Here is an 18,928-nt window from a genome sequence, read left to right on the forward strand (position 1 = left end):
GAAGCAGGGGAAAAGGGAAGCGAAGGGAAAGGAAAGGGCGGGGGGAGGGGTGAGAGTGTGTTCTGCGCATGCGTGCGAGCGCTGGCGACGACGGCGGCGGGGGAGTCTCGGGGATGACAGTGGCTTTGCCCGTTGGGGTAACGGTCGTCGCCGCCGGCAGGGCCTGAGGCGCCGCACAGCCCGCGGGATCTATTGAGGCCGCAGCAGCCCCGGCCCTACGGAGCTAGAGTGGCGCGTGGAGTCGGGGTGAGGGCGGCGAGGCACGGGGGGAGGGGCCTGCAGCGGGCCGTGCAGTGTGCGCTGGGCGGCGGCGGGGCCTGGCGGTGTGAGCGCTCGCCTCAGCCGCAGCCGGGCGAGCGCCGTGGGCGGCGGCGGCCGTCGTACTTGGCGGAGGAGGTGTCGTGTGTGCGGCGCGGAGAAGATGGCCGGGCAGTGAGGGGGCGGCGCTTGCGCCTGGTGACCTCGGAGTGAGCGACTGAGGAGCGAGGGGCGCCGCCGCGGCCCGGCTGGGCCTGCTCCCCGCCCCCTCCCGCCGGCGGCGGCGGCCCGCGCACTTCCTCCCCGGCCCTCCCCTGTCGGGTGGGGGATTCTCCTGGCCGCTTCGCCACCTCAGGGAACGGCGGGGCTGTAACCGCCGGGGCGGAGAACCAGGCGCCGTCCAGGCCCCGCGTCCGACATGGAGAGAGCGGCGGCGGCCGCCGCCAGCCGCAGCAGCAACATTGGCCGCCGCCGCGGCTTGGAGCACTAGATCGAGGAAGCCGCCGCCCGAGCCGTCGTCCTTGCCGTCGCCGCTGCCTCCGCGCCGGGCGCTGTGATGGAGTAAGGGCCCTGCAGCCCGTGAGAAGCGTGCCCGTCCGTCGGACCGGGCCCGGGCCTGCCCCCGCGCCCGCCCAGCTCGACCCGAGGAGGTGCCTCGGCGCCCGGAGATGCAGCTCGAGCGAAGGCCGCCCGCCGGAGCGCGGGGCTAGACCGAGCGCCGAGTCCCGGCCCGAGCGCCGAAGCCGCCGTGTTCTGCGCCCGCGCCGCCCGGGACGAACTCGAACGCCCCTTTCTCTCTCTCTCTCCTCTTTTTTTTTTTTTTTTTGGCCTGCAAGTCTCAGGGACCGAGGAGGGGCGCCAAGGCCCCATGTGTGGGAGGATTGCTTCAGCTCTACAAACTTGCACGGATTTTGGTTACTGCTTTGGCCAGTGGTTCTGCTCCGATTTCCCCCGATTTGTTGCAAATTCGCCATTGTTCCCTGGCTGCTTACAAAGTTGGGTCCGGAATTTCTTTTCAACCGGGAGCCGGCGGTGTCGAAGTGTCTGCAATGAACCCCGTGAATGCTACTGCTCTCTACATTTCCGCGAGCCGCCTAGTGCTCAACTACGACCCCGGAGACCCCAAGGCGTTTACAGAGATTAACAGGCTCTTGCCTTACTTCCGACAGTCCCTCTCGTGCTGTGTTTGCGGTGAGACGCTTTTTATTGTTCCCTTTTCAATGCTTGTTTCTAAAAATCTTCTTGGGCAGTGGTAACAGGAACGATTTGACGGCCTGGGAGTTTGTATTAAGCTTTTGTTTTTTGTGCAGTAGTGTATGGTCAGTAGTTTTGAAACTCGCCACAGGACTTTTGCCCGGCATTTCAGAAAGACACAACCCTCCCAAACCGCTTTGTATAGCGGTCTTAACGTTCAGAACGCTTTAATTCGCCTCGGGTCATTTCCTTACCATTGCTGGTGATGGTTTTTTAAATAACGTGCCTCCATATTGCTTTTTTTTTTTTTTTTAACCTTTAATACAAGAGCTGAGTTAATACCTGCCTTGGTTAGACATGGTTAAATTTGGTTAAACCTGATTAAAACATGTATATGTGGCGTGTTTGCATTTCCCCAAAGTGGTGTTATGTGTGGGTGGTGGTATAATCTGATGCACCCACAGCTAGTGAACTTGGTGTGGAACTTCCCCCCAGGTTCTTCAGCAGATGGTTTGACAGTAAACAGTGAGCCGGTGAAGACTGATGGTACTCTCTGCTTTTTAGCTGGTGGGATTTTTACACGATTACGTTTCTTATTTTGTGGTTTTAATATGTTGTGGCCTGGTGGAAATTACTTTAGGTGTTTTTGTTTAAAAAATATTAACTTGTGTTGGGCAGGATACTTTCAAGTTATTTTTGAGAGAGGAAGATATGCTAACTTATTTAATGAAGTGTCTCAAAAGTGATAATTTGGGTTAACTGTGCGTGTATAATAATTTGCTTTTCAAAAATCGAGACTGAAAACGCAAATTCAAACGAAAGGGCAACTGGGGGGGGAAAAAAAAAGGAAAGTAATATACTCCACTTCATATTCTTATTCCGCGAAAAATTTGAGGTTTTGTTGATTCACTCATTAGGTTAGTCAGAATTTGAGAAATTCAGGCATTTCAGGGTTTCACTTTATCTGAAATTAGATAAAGAGAGAAGAGTAATTTTGCGACTTTAGTGGCTCAAGGGGGAAATGGTATTCATTTGAGATTGATCCAGCATTTTCTGTATAGCTCTGGGGTGAGGCACTGAGGAGGTGCAGAAGAGGTGAAGATTGTGTTTTTTTGCATACCAGGTACTTAATCTCATAAACATATAAGTGTGTTAGAATGTGATTAAGTGGTAGTGTGACTCGTTAACAGACACTTAACAGATTTATAGAGAAGCACTCTCTGCCCTGGGCCTCAGTTTCTTAATGTATAAAGTGAGAGTTTTGGACTAGATTAAAAGTGTTCTTTCAGCTTAAATTTGACAAATACAAGTATAAGAATTTGTTTGGTTTCGCCATGCTCCCTAACCCCATTCTCACTTTTCCTGGAGTCCTTTTTATGTCTTCACAGCTTTTGATTTGGACTGAGGAGATGGAGCTGCTCTAACTTCCTTTTCCACAAACCTTTCTTTTTGGGCGATTACTACTGTGGTGATGTAGGGGAAAGAGAGGGCATAGGGCAGCCCACCCTGGCCTGCTAGAACAGCAATAGAGAGTGATGTCATTATCCAGGTAACACTTGAAGATCTGGTAGGTCTCCTTTTTATTAGGTGGGTGGGACTTAGCCCTCTAATTTAAAAGGGGGAAATGGTAGTTTTGAATCGTGTAGATGCTTGGAATGCTAAGTTCTTATCAATAGCTTCAGGGTAGTTGTCTAACCGAACATTTTTCCAGATTCTAATCTGGATTTTAAAAAATGACATTGAAGATAAAGCTGTGTTTAAAAAAAAAAAAAAAAAAAGTCCCACTGTAGCTTTTTTTTTTTTTTATACTAGTCTTGGCAACACAAGGGGAATTTTTCTGACATTGGGGCTTTATAATTATTCCTTCTTGTTCAAGCTTCTCTCCCTCATCATCCTATGGAAACGATTTGTGGGTTGTACTTCTCCTTTATAATTGAGTACATGGCATAAAATTTCAGCAGTCTAGATGTACATTCAGCCCCACCCCCCAACCCCCAGTCTCTTTGGGCATAAGTCTGTGTTAGCAAGAGATAGAAACAAAAATCAATTACTTGAATTCAGATCCAGCATTTGTATCAGGTATTGTCCTAGAATCTTTTTCTCAGCTGAAAAGAATCAAGTCATTCAATTTAGGCATGTGCCATCTTATTTAATGAAGATAGTAAATATGTAAAAGTAAAGTTTAATTCTATCTTCATGCTGTAAATAGGGAGTTTGTTTCAATAGGTCCTCCAGTGTCTCACCCAGTCCTACCTTTTCAGCCTGGTATTCAGCTGCCCTCTTATATAATTTCTCTGCTTTAGCCAGATTGATATTTTTGCCTTTTCAGACATACATGTCTTATGTCTGTTTTCCTTCTCTTTTTCCCACCTTTACTCTCTGAAGTTCCTTCTGCCTAAAATATACTCCTTTTCCCTGTGGTCTAATTTATCAACTCCCTCCTTCCTCAGTGAATTCTTTCTTCCAGTCATAGGCACTTATGACTCAGTGCAGTTTTTATATCCACTTCTTCTGATATCTTAGGGAAAATACTATTTTTTGTACCTTTTTTTTGTTCCTCCTGCCTCATCCTCTCTCCCTTATCCAGTGACTTGCGTGTAGGTGTTTATGACAGACTAAGAGGAAGAAAGTGAGAGGAGGTGAGGGAGGGAAAGTAAAAGGCCTACAAACTTTGCAGTTAGGTTCAAATCTTGGCTCTGCTACTTACTGTGTAGGCAAGTTGCTTTAACTTTTTGCTTCAGTCTCCTTTATCTACAAAAGGGGATAATTATACCTTCAAGTTTCTTTCTCCAAATTTGTGTTATATGTGGGTTTATTTTTAAGTCGGGAAAAACCTTTTGTACCCGTGAGCACAAGCCTACGGACTTGATGTCTGGCACATATTATGTGCTTGATAGCCCATCCTTGGGCAGAAGTAGAGAAAGGTGGGAGGAGGTGAGAGAAAAGTCTAAACTGCCAGGTCAACTATTGTCAAACTTAGATTATTCACTGGTACTACAGGTTTTGTTATCATTGTTCTTTGAAATGTTAATTAGCTGATTGTCAGTTTGTTTTTCAATTGCTTTGTGTATTTAAACCTTCTGAAGCTTCTAGTGAATGAGATAGCAATGCTCCAGAGAATTAGTGTATTTTCTGGGCCACAGAAACAGTGACCAAGACAGTATTACTGTAAGTACTCTTTTTGGGTCAGTTCTTTCCCCTTACTCTAAACATTGGACTTGCTTTATCATTTCTCAGGAAATAGAATTTCTTTTGTTTTGATGGCATGAGACTTGATAAATTCTGCCCTAGGGATTTTAAGTTTTTCATTAAACCTGTAAGTCCTCAAATGATATAACAAGTGTGATATATAGAATCAAATCATGTTACAACTGGAATGACTTAAGTGGAAAAATATTACTCTCTGAGATATTAGGAGTCCTGTAAATTAATCATGATCAGATCTCTACTCAGGAACGTGAATATTTTCCTGGTGTTTTAATTAGAGACACAAAGTGGCTTTGGTTTTATTGAATAGTTGTGGACCTTTTGGACATCTCATTTATAAAATGGGAAGAAGTGTTTCCCATTGACAAAGGGTGACATAGGCTGACCAAGTTTTTGTTTTGAATGTTAAGGACTTAATAACAAAACCCTGTCGTCTTTTCTTGCTACTGCTACTCTTACATTCCACTAGAAGGTAGGTGGTTCCCTGAGGGTGAGAGCCTTGCTTGTTTTGTTCACCGTTGCAGCCCTGCACCTAACAGTTACTGGCTCAACAAGTATTTGTTGAATGAATGAAATTACCATTAAAAAGAGAAAGTTTCCAAATGGAAAGGATATGCTCTCAGAATGACTTACTTTAAACTGCATATTTTTTAGGTGGAGGCTAAATTAAAAAGACGTGAATAATTGTACATCAGTGTTAGATTAATGTTTTATATTTATGTTTTTCTCAAGCATGAGTTTGATACGTAAGATTTTGTTTTTCTTGTACTTAAAATCACTATAATTAAATTTTGTTTATTGTAGTAGACACATAATATAAAATTTACCATCTTAACTATTTTTAAGTATACAGTTCAGCAGTGTTAAGTATATTTATTTACATTGTTGTGAAACAGATTTCCGGAATATTTTCATCTTGCAAATCTGAAACTCTATACCTATCATCTAACCACCCATTTCCTCCTCCCCCCCAGTCCCTGTTAACTACCATTCTACTTTCTGTCTCTATGCACTTGACATATAAGTGGAATCATACAGTATTTGCCTTTTTGTTGACTGGCTTATTTCACATTTCACTTAGCATGATATTCTCAAGGTTCATCCATGTTGTAGCATGTGACAGGATTTCCTTCCTTTTTGAGGTTGAATAATATTCCATTGTATGTATATACTACACTTAGTTTATCCATTCATCCAATGATAGACATTTGAGTTGCTTCCAACTCTTAGCTATTGTGAATAGTGTTGCTGTGAACAGGGGTGTGCAAATAACTCTTCAAGACCCTGCTTTGAGTTCTTCTGGATATATACCCAGAAGTGGGATTGCTGGATCATATGGTGTTTCTATTTTCAACTTTTTGAGGAAACTCCATATTGTTTTCCATAGTGGTTGCACTATTTTACAATCCCACCGACAGAACAAGGGTTCCAATTTCTCTACACCCTCCCTCGCCAATACTTTTATTTTCCGTTTTTTTTTTTTTTTTTTTTTTCTGGTGAGGAAGTTTGGCCCTGAGCTAACATCCGTTGCCAATCTTCCTCTTTTTTGCTGAGGAAGATTAGCCTTGAGCTAACACGTGTGCCCATCTTCCTCTATTTTTGTATGTGGGACGCTGCCACAGCATGGCTTGATGAGCAGTGTGTAGGTCCGCACCTGGGATCCGAACCTGTGGACCCTGGGCTGCTGAAGCGGAGCGGGCGAACTTTACCACTGTGCCACCAAGCTGGCCCCATTCCCCCCCGGCCAAAGCCCCAGTAGATAGTTGTATGTCATAGGTGCTCAGCCTTCTAGTTGCTGTATGTGGGACGCGGCCTCATCGTGGCCTGAGAAGCGGTGCGTCCGTGCACGCCAGGATCCAAACCTGGGCCGCCAGCAGTAGAGCGCGCGCACTTAACCGCTAAGCCACGGGGCCGGCCCAATTTTGTTTTTTTTTTTAATAGTAGCCATTCTAATGGATGTGAGGTGATATCTCATTGTGGTTTTGGTTTGTGTTTCTCTAATGATTAGTGATGTTGGTCATCTTTCCATGTGCTTCTTGGCCATTTGTATATCATCTATGGAGAATCACTATTATTTTTTATCTTGAAAACTTATTTCACTCATTACATCTGTATTAATCACTTGTGATGTTCTAAGTGCTGGAATAGAAAGATGCACATGGCCCTTAACCATATGTTGCTCAGTGTTATGGGGAAGACAGGTAAGTAAACCAGCAGTTATTGGGTAAGTGCTGTGTTAGAGGCAATTATGTTATACCAAATCTCAAGCGTCATAATAGAACACTTACAAGTCAACTTCATTGCATATGTAAAAATTTCAGAAATTAACTCTAAATGAGTTTCTCACTCCATATAACTTGTTTCTGAAAAGTTGTTTGGGTCAAAGTTTAAGCAAACCTGACTGGTGTTAGAGTAGAGTTGGGTTTACCGTTTTTTCCTTGCACTTAAGTTGATCTGTTCTCTGATCTGAGAAGAATTCTTTAGGGAGCATTTATCTAGTAGGCTGGTAAGAAGACAATATTTAGTAAAATTTGTCTTGGCAGGTACACTTCTTTTATTTCCTATATATTTATTTAAGCATTTTGGTTTCTTTTTCTGAGAAAAATCTCCTTTTTACAGTTTTCCCTTTTAGAATTCTACAAATTAGTTCTAAAATATTAGTTTCTGGGCCGGCGCCGTGGCTTAGCGGTTAAGCGTGCGCGCTCGGCTGCTGGCGGCCCGGGTTCGGATCCCGGGCGCGCAGCAACGCACCGCTTCTCCGTCCATGCTGGGGCCGCGTCCCATGCAGCTATGACATACAACTATCTACTGGGGCTTTGGGGGAAAAAATAAATAAATAAAAATGATAAAATATTAGTTTTTACTTGGTTACGTTTATGCAAAATGAAATTGCCTTAGGGAAAGGACTCCCTCTATGCATTGTTCTGGACGCTGAGAGAGTTGAAAAGAGGTTTGATCCACAGTCCTTTGTCATATGATATAACCACCTGAAAAGTTAATAATAGTAGTTTAAATAATGGTTCAAGGCAAACAGTAGGGTACTGTAGAATTAGACAGGAGAAATTGTTTCAGTTAAGTGAGATCTAGGAATTATGGGGCTTGAGCTGAGGTGGATCAAAAGGAATGGTGAAGTTAGTGGACATTTTTAGCGAGGCATGAGAGAGAGGACAGTTGGCTTGTTTAGGCTGCAGAAAATCAAGTTTATCTGTAATGAAGAGTCCTTTTAGGAGTGTCCTTGTTTACTCAGGGGCCTTTTGTGTGGGGAACCTTGATGCTACGCTAAGAAATTTGACATTTACTCTGTGGACCTGTTTTTTTCCGAAGTCTGTTCTATAGGCCATCTAAATCAAAATCACCTAAAGGGCTTATTAAAATTCATATTCCCAGTTACCACATCAGGTGGATTGGATTGGAATCTCTGTGGGCAGGGCCTTGTAATCTGCATTGTAACCCCACATCTTGATATGGGGTGGGCGATTTGCAAATCACTGTTGGAAGCATTTGAGAAACAGCTTTTTAAGTAGGAGAGTGATGTGATTGAAATTCGGTTTTAGAAAAGATTAATTTGGGGGTAGAATACAGGATGGATTGTTGGAGTAGGATGAAACCCAATTAGGAAGGATAACAGATGTATCCATATTAGATAGAGGCCTGAATAGTGGTGAGGGTGGAAAGGGAACAGCATAAGATAACGCGAAGGGAAAATTTCATCCGCCTTATGATTATCATGGCATTTTAATTCTTTGATTTGTAATGTATTATAATGTGTCATAGTTAGGTGTATTTCACTATGAATAGATTAAATGAGACGTTGCCTACCCTTATATTTATAAACATGTTTAGCACAGAGTTTTCACGTAGTATATACTTGATAAAATGTACTGAGTTGTATTGAAGAACTGACAAAACCTGGCAGTTTCATACAGATACATGGGAAAAATTGAAGGAGTCAGAAGGCAACTCAGGAGCTGGCCCTATGGTATAGTGGTTAAGTTCGGCATGCTCTGCTTCAACGGCCTGGGTTCGTGGGTTCAGACCTACACTGCTTGTCAGCCATGCTGTGGCGGTGACCCATGTACAAAATAGAGGAAGATTGGCTCAAATGTTAGCTCAGGGTGAATCTTCCTCAACAACAACAACAAAAAATTGATTTTGGAAGTACATGAAGAATTTAGAGAGGCTGGTTTGAAATAATGTAAGGACAGCCCAATTAAAATATTCTGCAGGGATTTAGCAATTTGGTATTGGATTTTTTTTTTTTCTTGGGGAACATTGGCCCTATGCTAACATCTGTTGCTAATCTTCCTCTTTTTCTTTTTTCTCCCCAAAGCCCCAGTATGTAGTTGTATATCATAGTTGTAGAATTGTAGCTTTTCTACGTGGGATGCTGCCTCAGCATGGCTTGATGAGCGTTGAGTAGGTCCGCGCCCAGGATCCAAACTAGCAAACCCTGGGCTGCCAAAGTGGAACGAGAAAATTGAACTGCTACACCACCGGGCAGGCCCCTGGTATTGGATTTTGAGAGAGGTCAGTTGCTTGGGAGAGGTTACAGTTAAGATAGGAATTAGAGGAGATCAGGTTTGGGTCTGAGGAGAAGGAAGAGAAGGATGAGACAATGTTGAATCATTTGATAGTGCTTAGGGGTTGGGGTTAGTGAGAAATATTATTGGAAATATGGCTAGGAAAGGATAAAAATATAATCTAAAAATTTTTATTTTATGCCCTTCTCTGGAAACTTTGATTTTAGAATAATTTTATATACTATTTGGTATAGTAAGGCAAACAACATATTTTCTGAGTCTTGGAGTTGTGGTTTGCAGTCTCAAATTAATTTGAACTTCTGGTCCTCCTTGTCCTTTGCACTCGTTGTTTTCTTCATTTGTGTGTGTGTATGCGTGCATCGCATTGATAGCATTCCATTATTAATTGGTTAATGCCTTATTGTATTGGCTTCTCTCAATTGACACTTCTCTCGGGAGTCAACTTGGCTGCTTTTATTTATGATTAATTTAAATTTGTTTTTGTGAATTCTGATGTGCTTTCTAAATTTTATCTTTTATTTTAAAAAGTGATATTTCAAAATCTTTATTCTATTTTCTCTTACATTTTTCTGTGTCCAGCAGTCACTTTTGACTTTTCTTCTTATCCATTTAATTTCTGTTACTCTCTCTTTCTCTTTTAAAGATTTTTGTTTTGTTCTCTTGTCAGGAAGTTAGTTTAGATAATTTTTTCACCTTAATTACTGTGTATCTGGCCTTTTTAATCATCTTTTTCTTGCTATGATTCAGTCCATAATATTTTAGCAGAATTATTTGCATTTTATTGCGTTTCTACTCCAGAAAGCTTCTTGAATCTTTGCAGAGTTGGAATATCTGGTTTTCTCAAGCTGTTTTTATCTAGTTTTATAGCCAGTGTATTTTGTGTGTCCTGACTTGAGTTGTCTATCAGTTAGCATTTGTCCATTTTCTTTATTGTTGTTAACTCACAGAAAATGTACACTTAAAATGTTGTCTGGTCTCAAATTTGGAAATAAATTATCTTTTTTAGCGAAGGTGAGTGATTTTAAAATTCTTTATGCAACAATTAAAGGCATACCTAAAGTGAGGGTGGGTGGTCCAGTGTATAACCTAAGGACTTTTGACCTCCTAGCAATCCTGCTAAATGCCATTCCCTTGAAGTTTAAATCTTTGCCTGATGTTCTGAAACTTGGAACTCTGGCCATATATAATATAGAAAGTTAGGATTAGAAGGGGGTATTCCAATTCAGGCATCCTTGTGATGAATTTTTGAATTCCCCCCCCTTTTTTTAAAGGCATCCTTTATTCATTCATTCATTTAGTCTGTCTATCTATCTATCTATCTATCTATCTATCTATCTATCTATCTATCTATCTGTCTATCTGTCTATCTCTAGCTAGCTATAGCTATCTATCCATCCATCCATCCCTTTTTTCTCCCCAAAGCCCCAGTAGATAGTTGTATGTCATAGTTGGACCACCTTCTAGTTGCTGTATGTGGGACGCCTCCTCCGCATGGCCGCAAAAGCCGTGCATCCGTGTGCGCCCGGAATCCGAACCCAGGCTGCCAGTAGCGGAGCGCGAGCACTTAACCGCTGAGCCATGGGGCCGGCCCCCTGAATCCTCTTTACACTTAATCAATTGGTTGTCCAGCCTGTGACTGAACATATTCAGGATATGACATTAGGATATAACTGTCATATCAGAAGCTGTGAGCTGTCAGGATCCCTTTATAAGGTATCATTGAGCTTGCCAGCTCAATTTTTATGTAGGTCTTACAAGGAGGATATTACTAGATTATTCTTCATGATGAGAAAATATAAAGCCTTAGGCAGAAAGGACCGTAAATCATACAGCCATTTCTTCCCATTAAATAATCCTTTCTGTAATGTTCTTGTAAGTTCATCTAAGCCTTTTTCTGAATACCTCTGGAGTAGGGAGCTAAATTTTACTGCAAAATAGCCATATCATTGTTTGACAACTTTTTTAAAAAGAACTTGCTTTTTAGAAAGTTCTTGCTTCTATTTTGTCCAAGTCTCCTTCTCTGTAATTGCCTCCTGCTGATTTTTTTGTCCTCTGGAACAATTCAGAAGGCCTCTGATAAATTTTTACCCTTTAAGTGTTGGAAGACAGTTTTCCTGTCTTTCCTGTTACCTGTTCTGGAAGCATCCTCCTTTCAGTTTCTTCTAAAAGTGTGGACTTTTGTGTCCGTGCCCACATTATTTTAGATGTGGTCAGGGGCCAGCCCCGTGACTTAGTGGTTGGGTGCGCGCACTCCGCTACTGGCGGCCCGGGTTCGCATTCCGGGCGCGCACCGCTGCACCGCTTCTCTGGCCATGCTGGGGCCGCGTCCCACATGCAGCAACTGGAGGGATGTGCAGCTGTGACATGCGGCTGTCTGCTGGGGCTTTGGGGGAAAAAAAATAAATAAATGAATGAAAAAAATTAAATTAAAAAAAAAAAAAGATGTGGTCAGATGGGATTATCCACCTTGTCGAATTATTTAATTTCTCTTCGTTTCGTTTGTAAAATGAGGTTGTTGGACTAGAGCAGATATTTGGTTGTGAATTTTGCCCCCAGACATTTTTTTAGTTGGGTTAAAAATTTACTGAATTGGTGGTCATTGTTTTAAAATTTAGAGTTCACATAAAAATCCAGATTTTAGGTACCTCCTGGAAAATTGTAAGGTCTGGCAACAGTGAGTCTATATTCCCCTGTGGCCTGGCATCATTGGCTATAGTTGGGGGGGGGGGTTCTCCCTTTTGTGGGTAGAGGTATGCCCTTTTCAGTTTGCCTTTGGTCCAACCCAGCCTTTGTTACTTTTTTTGTTTTTTTTTTTTAAACTTTGCTGCTTACCCCGGTAGGCATTTGGATTTGTAATCCTCAGGAATGGAGGATTTTTTTAAGGTCTGTTGTGCTCTAGACACTATTTTGGGCCATAGAATTTTTTTTTTTTGGTGAGGAAGAGTGGTCCTGAGTTAACATCTGTTGCAAATCTTCCTCTTTTTGCTGAGGAAGATGGGCCCTGAGCTAATATCTGTGCTCGTCTTCCTCTGTTTTTTATGTCGGTTGCCACCACAGCGTGGCTTGATGAGTGGTGTGTAGGTCTGTGCCTGGGATCTGAACCTGTGAACCCCTGGCTGCTGAAGCGGAGTGTCTGAACTTAACCATTACACCACTGGGCCAGCCCCCAAGGCCATAGAATTCTAATGTTGGGATCTTGAATTATTTTGTGAAACCTTCTTACCTGGATAAGAATCAGGATTGCTTTATCTTATGTGGCAGTCACAGAACAGATGTTGGTTCACAATGTTTCTGGTCAATTAAAATATTTTCACAAGTTGGTTGATAGTGTTGTTCAAATCTTCTCTATCCTTACTGATTTTCTGTTAGTTTTGTCAGTTTTTGATAGTGTTGAAATCTCTAACTATAATTATGGGTTTGTCAGCTTCTCTATGGAGTTTTATCAGTTTTTGCTTCATGTATTTTGAAGCTCTGTTAACTACGTACATAAAACAATTTTGGACATATGGAATATAGTTATAATAACTTTAATTTTTAATGTTCTGCTCTACTGATTCTGTCATTTCTAGGTTTGTTTCTTCTGTTGATTGGTTTTGCTACTCTTTGTGGGTCATATTTTCCTGCCTCTTTGCATGCTTAGTTAATTTTGATTGGATGCCAGATATTGTGAATTTCACCTTGTTGGTAAAATTTTACCTTGTTGATGGATATTTTTGTACTATAAATATTCTTGAGCTTTCTTCTTGCGTTAAGTTACTTGGAGACAGTTGGATCCTTTTGAGGCTTTTTTTTTCTTTTTTTGTGAGGAAGATTAGTCTAGAGCTAACATCTGTTGCCAGTCCTCCTCTTTTTGCTGAGGAAGATTGGCCCTGGGCTAACATCCGTGCCCATCTTCGTCTGCTTTATGTGGGACTCCGCCACAGCATGGCTTGACAAGCTGTGCATCAGTCTGCGCCCGGGATCTGAACCTGTGAATCCTGGGCCCCCGAAGTGCATTGCGAACTTAACTGCTATGCCACTGGGCCAGCCCTCTGAGGCTTGTTTTTAATTAAGCCTTTGTTAGGCGGAACCAGAGCAGCCATTAGAGGCTAATTTTTCTGCACTACTGAGGCAAGAACCTTCTGACTACTCTATGTGAGGTCTCGTGGATTACGAGGTTTTTCACTCTGGGTGTTGGGAATAGGAATTATTCTGCTGCCTCTGATTTATAGGGATTGTTCTCTTTGCTCCTTTCCGGGGGTTCTTTCTCTAGCTGGAGTAGTTTCCTCATACGCATGTGCTAATCAGTACTCAGCTGAAGACTTGCAAGGAACCTTGTAAAATCTCTGGTGCTCTTTCTCTTGTAGCGCTCTCATCTCTAGTACTCTGCCCTGAGAAGTCCAGCTGCCTTTGCCTCCCAGCTCTGTCTTCTCAACTGAGGGAGAACGCTAGGCTTTGTTTGGGTTCTCCCTCCCTGTGCTTATCTCCAGGCAGTAAGCTGGGGCAGTTGTAGGGTTCTGCTCGTTTGTTTCTCCCCTCAGGGATCACTGTTCTGTGCTGTCCGTCGTCTAATATCTGAAAACCATTGTTTTTTCCAATTTTTTAGTGGTTTCAAGTGAGAGAGTAAATCTGATTATTCTATTTTGTCTGGAAGCAGAGTCAGATTACATTCTAAACCTGTGCTGTCCCATACAGCAGCTACTAGCTTTAAATTAAATAAAGTTTAACACGCAGTTCTTTAGTTATACTTAGCTGTATCTTAGAGCACTCAGTAGCCACATGTGGGTTATGGCTACCTTATTGGACATTGCAGATCAACTTTTCCATCACTGCATATAAGTTCTACTGGACAGTGCTATAACAACTAAAGAACTTAGATTTGTTCCTGAAAGCTGTGGGAGCATTGAAAATGCCTTCAGTGTTTTCATCTCAAGTTTTAATTTTAAAACATTGAGCTGGATGGTGTTATGAATAGATCACTGGAGCTCAGCACTGTAGACTTAAACAACAATTTTCCCAACTCAGTGTTAATGAATTGGGTTGAAGAAGGTGTTCACAGTGTTCATGTGGTAAAAGGTTTCTGTTACTTAAAAAAAAGAGAGAGGAAATAATGTAACTGTTTTTCTTCCTTTAAGATGATGCAGTTTGAGGAGATGTCAGATGAATATTGGACCAAATAGTGGTGCCATAACCAGTTAATAATTTCTACCGAATTCTTCTATCTGCCATGAGGGTTTTAATTTTTAGTCATATATCTTGTTAACTCTCAGTCATATTGTTTCAGTTCTTTCGATTCTTATCTTGATTCGATGGACCATTGGTTAGGGACAAGAAACATTAAGAAAATTAAGTTGATATTGAAATAGGAGGTAATCAGGAACATAAAAATGTTAATGATTCTAAATATTTGGTTCATGATTATTATACCTCTCTCTATAAGTTGTCTGTGTTCTACTAACATCCTGTATATCAACGAGGTGTTGGTAACTACTCAAAAAGCAGTGTTTAAAAGAGAAAATACAGTGATATGCAGTATGGCCTTTTATTTTTAGAGAATAAAGATTACTTACACTTGAAATGTGTTATTTGAAGTGTTTGCAAACACCAATCTAAAGCCACCCTTAGTTCATCACTTAGTAACAAAATACAGAAATGGTTAAAAAATTTTTTTAGTAAGAAATACAAGAATTCCAAACATCAAGTCACATTTGCAGTTTTGTCCTTGCATTAATGTAGTCAATTTTAGCCTATGTTTTTAACATTCATGGGTTTACAAACAAGGTATGTCATTTTAATGTAGATGTGTCACCAAAATGCATTTTCTTACATAATTTAAATAAAACAAGATGTAGCCTTTGTTAGTGGGAAGTCAAAATTTGTCTTAGTATATTTTATTAAACTGAACTTTATAGTCTAATCGCTAATAAAATACTGATTAAATTTTGTCTTAAAATTACTTCGTTAAATGATTACATTAGATGGTTAGGAAAAAATGATTAGAAAAAATCCCCAGGAGTTGGTGTTTACTGTGAAAAATGGCATCAAGGCAAAACATGTTAAAGTATCTTTCGTTGTTCCTAATCCTGGTTGTGCGTCAGAATTACTTGGGAAGGTTTTTAAAAATACACATTCCTGGGCAGTGTCTCCAGATATTGAGTCAGTTTTGGAGTAGGCCACCTAGGTGATTATAATACTAAGCCCTGGATGAGAGTAGTGCTGTCTTGGAATACTCCTCTTGTGAGGTTAATAGGTGTACTTTAGAAAAGGAATGTGTGCCAATAAATTTAAGCAATGCTATGTTAAGCAAGTTTCTTAACAGCTGTGGTATTTAGTTTTAAGACACTAATGTATTTTGGGATGACTCTCTAAGAGGGTATTAAAGCAAACCTGTTAATGCCTTCCGGTTCAATGGAACACCAGTTTGGGAAATTTGGATCTAGATTTTTATTGATTTATTTGATTAATGTTTTTGATTGGCTATGAATCAACTTAATTGTGCCTAATTGACCAGCCTCTGTATTATCTTATTGGTAAGAATTTAATGAGAGACCATCATTGCTTTGCTAAAATATGAAAATAATGGAATATTATAAAAGTGCCCTGTAACCGCAAAACGATAGTCTCCCCTACATAATTATTAATATAAATGATGTCTGGCATTCTCTTTTAATTCTTACTAGAATATGAAATGAGGCATGATGTGAGTTTATGAATATGTTGTGGATCTGAGTGGTTATACATCATCCATTTAATAATCTATGGTGAGTGTTCGGTTTTGTAGTTTACAATGGTAGTTGACTGGTGAAGCTTACCTTGTATAAACTGTTGACATCACCAAGTGTATTAGGAAGTATTTTTCATAGTTTTAGTTTAACCAAAGACATAAAAGTTAAAGAAACGCTAAAGTTTAACCATTCAGATGTTCAGTAAACAGCTTGGCTTGAGTAACATTCAATCTTTTAAAATTGCAGTGTTTTAACTGTTGATTTTCATTTCTCAGCAAACTAGTTGTATTCCTTTTCCCAAACTGGAAACAACAGATTTTGTGTCTTTTGTTTAACCCCCTATTCCCCTGGCATACATATTTAGCTATCACTGGTCTCTCAGTATGGTAGTAGTTAGTTATTTAAAGTGATGTAATGCACTTGAAAATAATTAACTTGGTCAAGTGGTCAAAATATTCTGTCACCATTTTTTTTTTTTTCTCCTGAGGAAGTCAGCCCTGACCTAACGTCCATTGCCAGTCCTCCTCTTTTTGCTGAGGAAGATTGGCCCTGGGCTAACATCTGTGTCCATCTTCCTCTACTTTATATGGGATGTCGCCATAGCATAGCTTGATAAGCGGTGCCCAGGATCCGAACCTGTGAACCCAGGCCGCCGAAGCGGAGCTCGTGAACTTAACTGCTCCGCTGCTGGGCCAGCCCCTGTGTATCACCATTTTTAGTGACTAATGCATATGTCATATTATCCCCTTTATTTTTAATTAAAATGCATATTTTTCTGTCATACTTCAAGTATTTCTGCTAGATATTTTAAAGAAAAACAGTTTACAGGTCTGTGGAATCAGGTGATCAGGGGCTAATGGTGATCTAGGGCATAGCTGCTTGAATATTTAATTAGAGAATTAATAATTTGAAACCTCAGTTTGTCATTTGGACTTATTGGTTTTTTGAGGCATGTATTTGCTTTTTGGTTTACTGCTAATATAAAACTTGTGTGGAAATTGAAAGGAACATATTTTAAGTGCTGCTCAATCAAAAATTTAAAGGGGCTGGCCCCCCGGCATAGTGGGTCAGTCTGGTGCGCTCTGTGTCAGGGGCCTGGGTTTGCGGATTTGGATCCCAGGCCCGGACCTACACCAACGGTCAAGTCATGTTGTGACGGCGACCCGCATACAAAATAGAGGAAGATTGGTACAGACATTAGCTCAGGGCTAACCTTCCTCAAGCAAAAAAAGAGGAAGATTGGCAACAGATTTTAGCTCAGAGCAAATCGTCACCAAAAAAGAAAAAAATTATTAAAAAAATTTTAAAGAAAAACAGACCTGGGTTAGGAATCCCTATGAAGAGGAAAATGGTGCTGTCTTCTTTGGAGAGTTCTCTGATTTCAAATTCATTTCTTTTTAACTTGAGCCTATTATTCTTTATAGCAGCGCTCATACTCATGAATTTTGCCTAATGAAAAGATTAGAGGTTTAGAATTCACCATATGCCTGCAAAAAACTATATTGGGCACAGGTTTTGCAAGACTAAAAACAAGCTTTAAAAAGAACAGTTTTAATTGTCCAAAACAGTTAATTCATTTGTGCTTATTTGCTAAGTGATACATATGATCTTTTTATGGTGTTGTCATTTTTATTCTTAGCCAAATCCAGATTATTTCCATGTGTATGTGTATCTAGCAGATATCATACTTGTTATTGTTTGAAAACATGTTTTACATCTTTAATTTTGGGGTTTAATTTTGGTGCTGTGATTCAGAGATGTAAGAAAAGTCTGAGAACGTCTTGTTAAATGGGAGTGGCAGGCTCTAGCACAATGCTTGGCATATAGTGGGTCACAGAAATTAATTGCTTAAGTGATCGAGAAAGGAGAAATGTTTTCTTTGGATAAATACTTGAATTGGAATAGCTGGATCATAAGGTAGTTCTAGTCTTAGTTTTTTGAGTAACTTCCATACTGTTTTACATAGTGGCTGCACCAATTTATATTCCCACCAACAGTGTACGAGGGTTCTCTTTGTTCCGCATCCTCTCCAGCAGTTATTTCTTGTCTTTTTGATAATAGCCATTCTAACAGATGTGAGGTTTGCAGATATCTTCTCCCATTCAGTAGGTTGCCTTTGTGTTTTGTTGATGCTTGCTTTTCCTGTGCAGAAGCTTTTTAGTTTGATATCGTCCCATTTGTTTATTTTTGCTTTTGTTTTCCTTGCTGTTGTAGTCAAATCCACAAAATATCTCTAAGACCAATGTCAAGCAGCTTATCGCCTGTGTTTTCTTCTAGGAATTTTATCAGGTCTTATCTTCAAGTCTTTAATCTATTTTGAGTTAACTTTTGTGTATGGTATAAGATAGTGGTCCAGTTTCATTCTTCAGCATGTGGCTGTCCAGTTTTCTGAACACCATTTATTGAAGAGACTTTACTTTCTCTATTGTGTGGTCTTGGCTCCTTTGTCATAAATTAGTTGTTCATCTGTGTATGGGTTTATTTCTGGGATCTCAGTTCTGTTCCGTTGATCTGTGTGTCTGTTTTCATGCCAATACCATACTGTTTTGATTACTATAGCTTTGTAGTATAGTTTGAAATCAGAGAGTGTGATACCTCTGGCTTTGTTCTTTTTACTCAGGATTGCTGTGGCTATTTGGGATCTTTTGTGGTTTCAGACAAATTTTAGGATTTTTTGTTCTGTTTCTGTGAAAAATGCCATTGGAATTTTGATAGGAATTGTATTGAATCTGTAGCGTGCTTTAGGTAATGTGGGCATTTTAGCACTGTTAATTCTTCCAATCCATGAGCATGGAATACCATTTCTTTGTGTTTTGTTCAGTTTCTTTCAACAGTGTCTTATAGTTTTCAGTGTACAGGTCTTTCACTTCCTTGGTTAAATTTATTTCTAGGTATTTTATTCTTTTTGTTGCGATTGGAAATGGCATTGTTTTCTTAATTTCTCTTTCTGATAGTTCATTTTTAGTTGTAGAACGCAACAGATTTTTGCATGTTGACTTTGTACTGTTCAATTTTACTGTATTT

At 40.5% G+C, this 18,928-nt stretch overlaps 1 protein-coding gene across 2 annotated transcripts in view; it reads left to right on the top strand.

Annotated features, from left to right (window-relative positions):
• Positions 1-363: 363 nt before the first annotated feature.
• The window catches only part of MSL2 (MSL complex subunit 2), a 39,410-nt gene continuing 20,845 nt past the window's right edge, over positions 364-18,928 (top strand). The window contains exons 1-2 of one of the 2 annotated variants that reach the window (XM_087430535.1): positions 1,411-1,449; positions 2,841-3,001. Coding sequence is in view for 1 of the 2 variants with exons in the window: in XM_004419343.3 (XP_004419400.1) it covers positions 1,308-1,449 (142 nt within the window). In the remaining variant the exon portion in view is untranslated. Of the gene's footprint in view, positions 1,450-2,840; positions 3,002-18,928 lie in introns of both variants that reach the window. The other variant, XM_004419343.3, reaches the window with a different exon arrangement.

The sequence above is a fragment of the Ceratotherium simum genome, chromosome 5, assembly GCF_057802395.1.
Source record: "Ceratotherium simum simum isolate JZ-2026a chromosome 5, ASM5780239v1, whole genome shotgun sequence".
In the NCBI taxonomy this organism is placed as follows: Eukaryota; Metazoa; Chordata; class Mammalia; order Perissodactyla; family Rhinocerotidae; genus Ceratotherium; species Ceratotherium simum.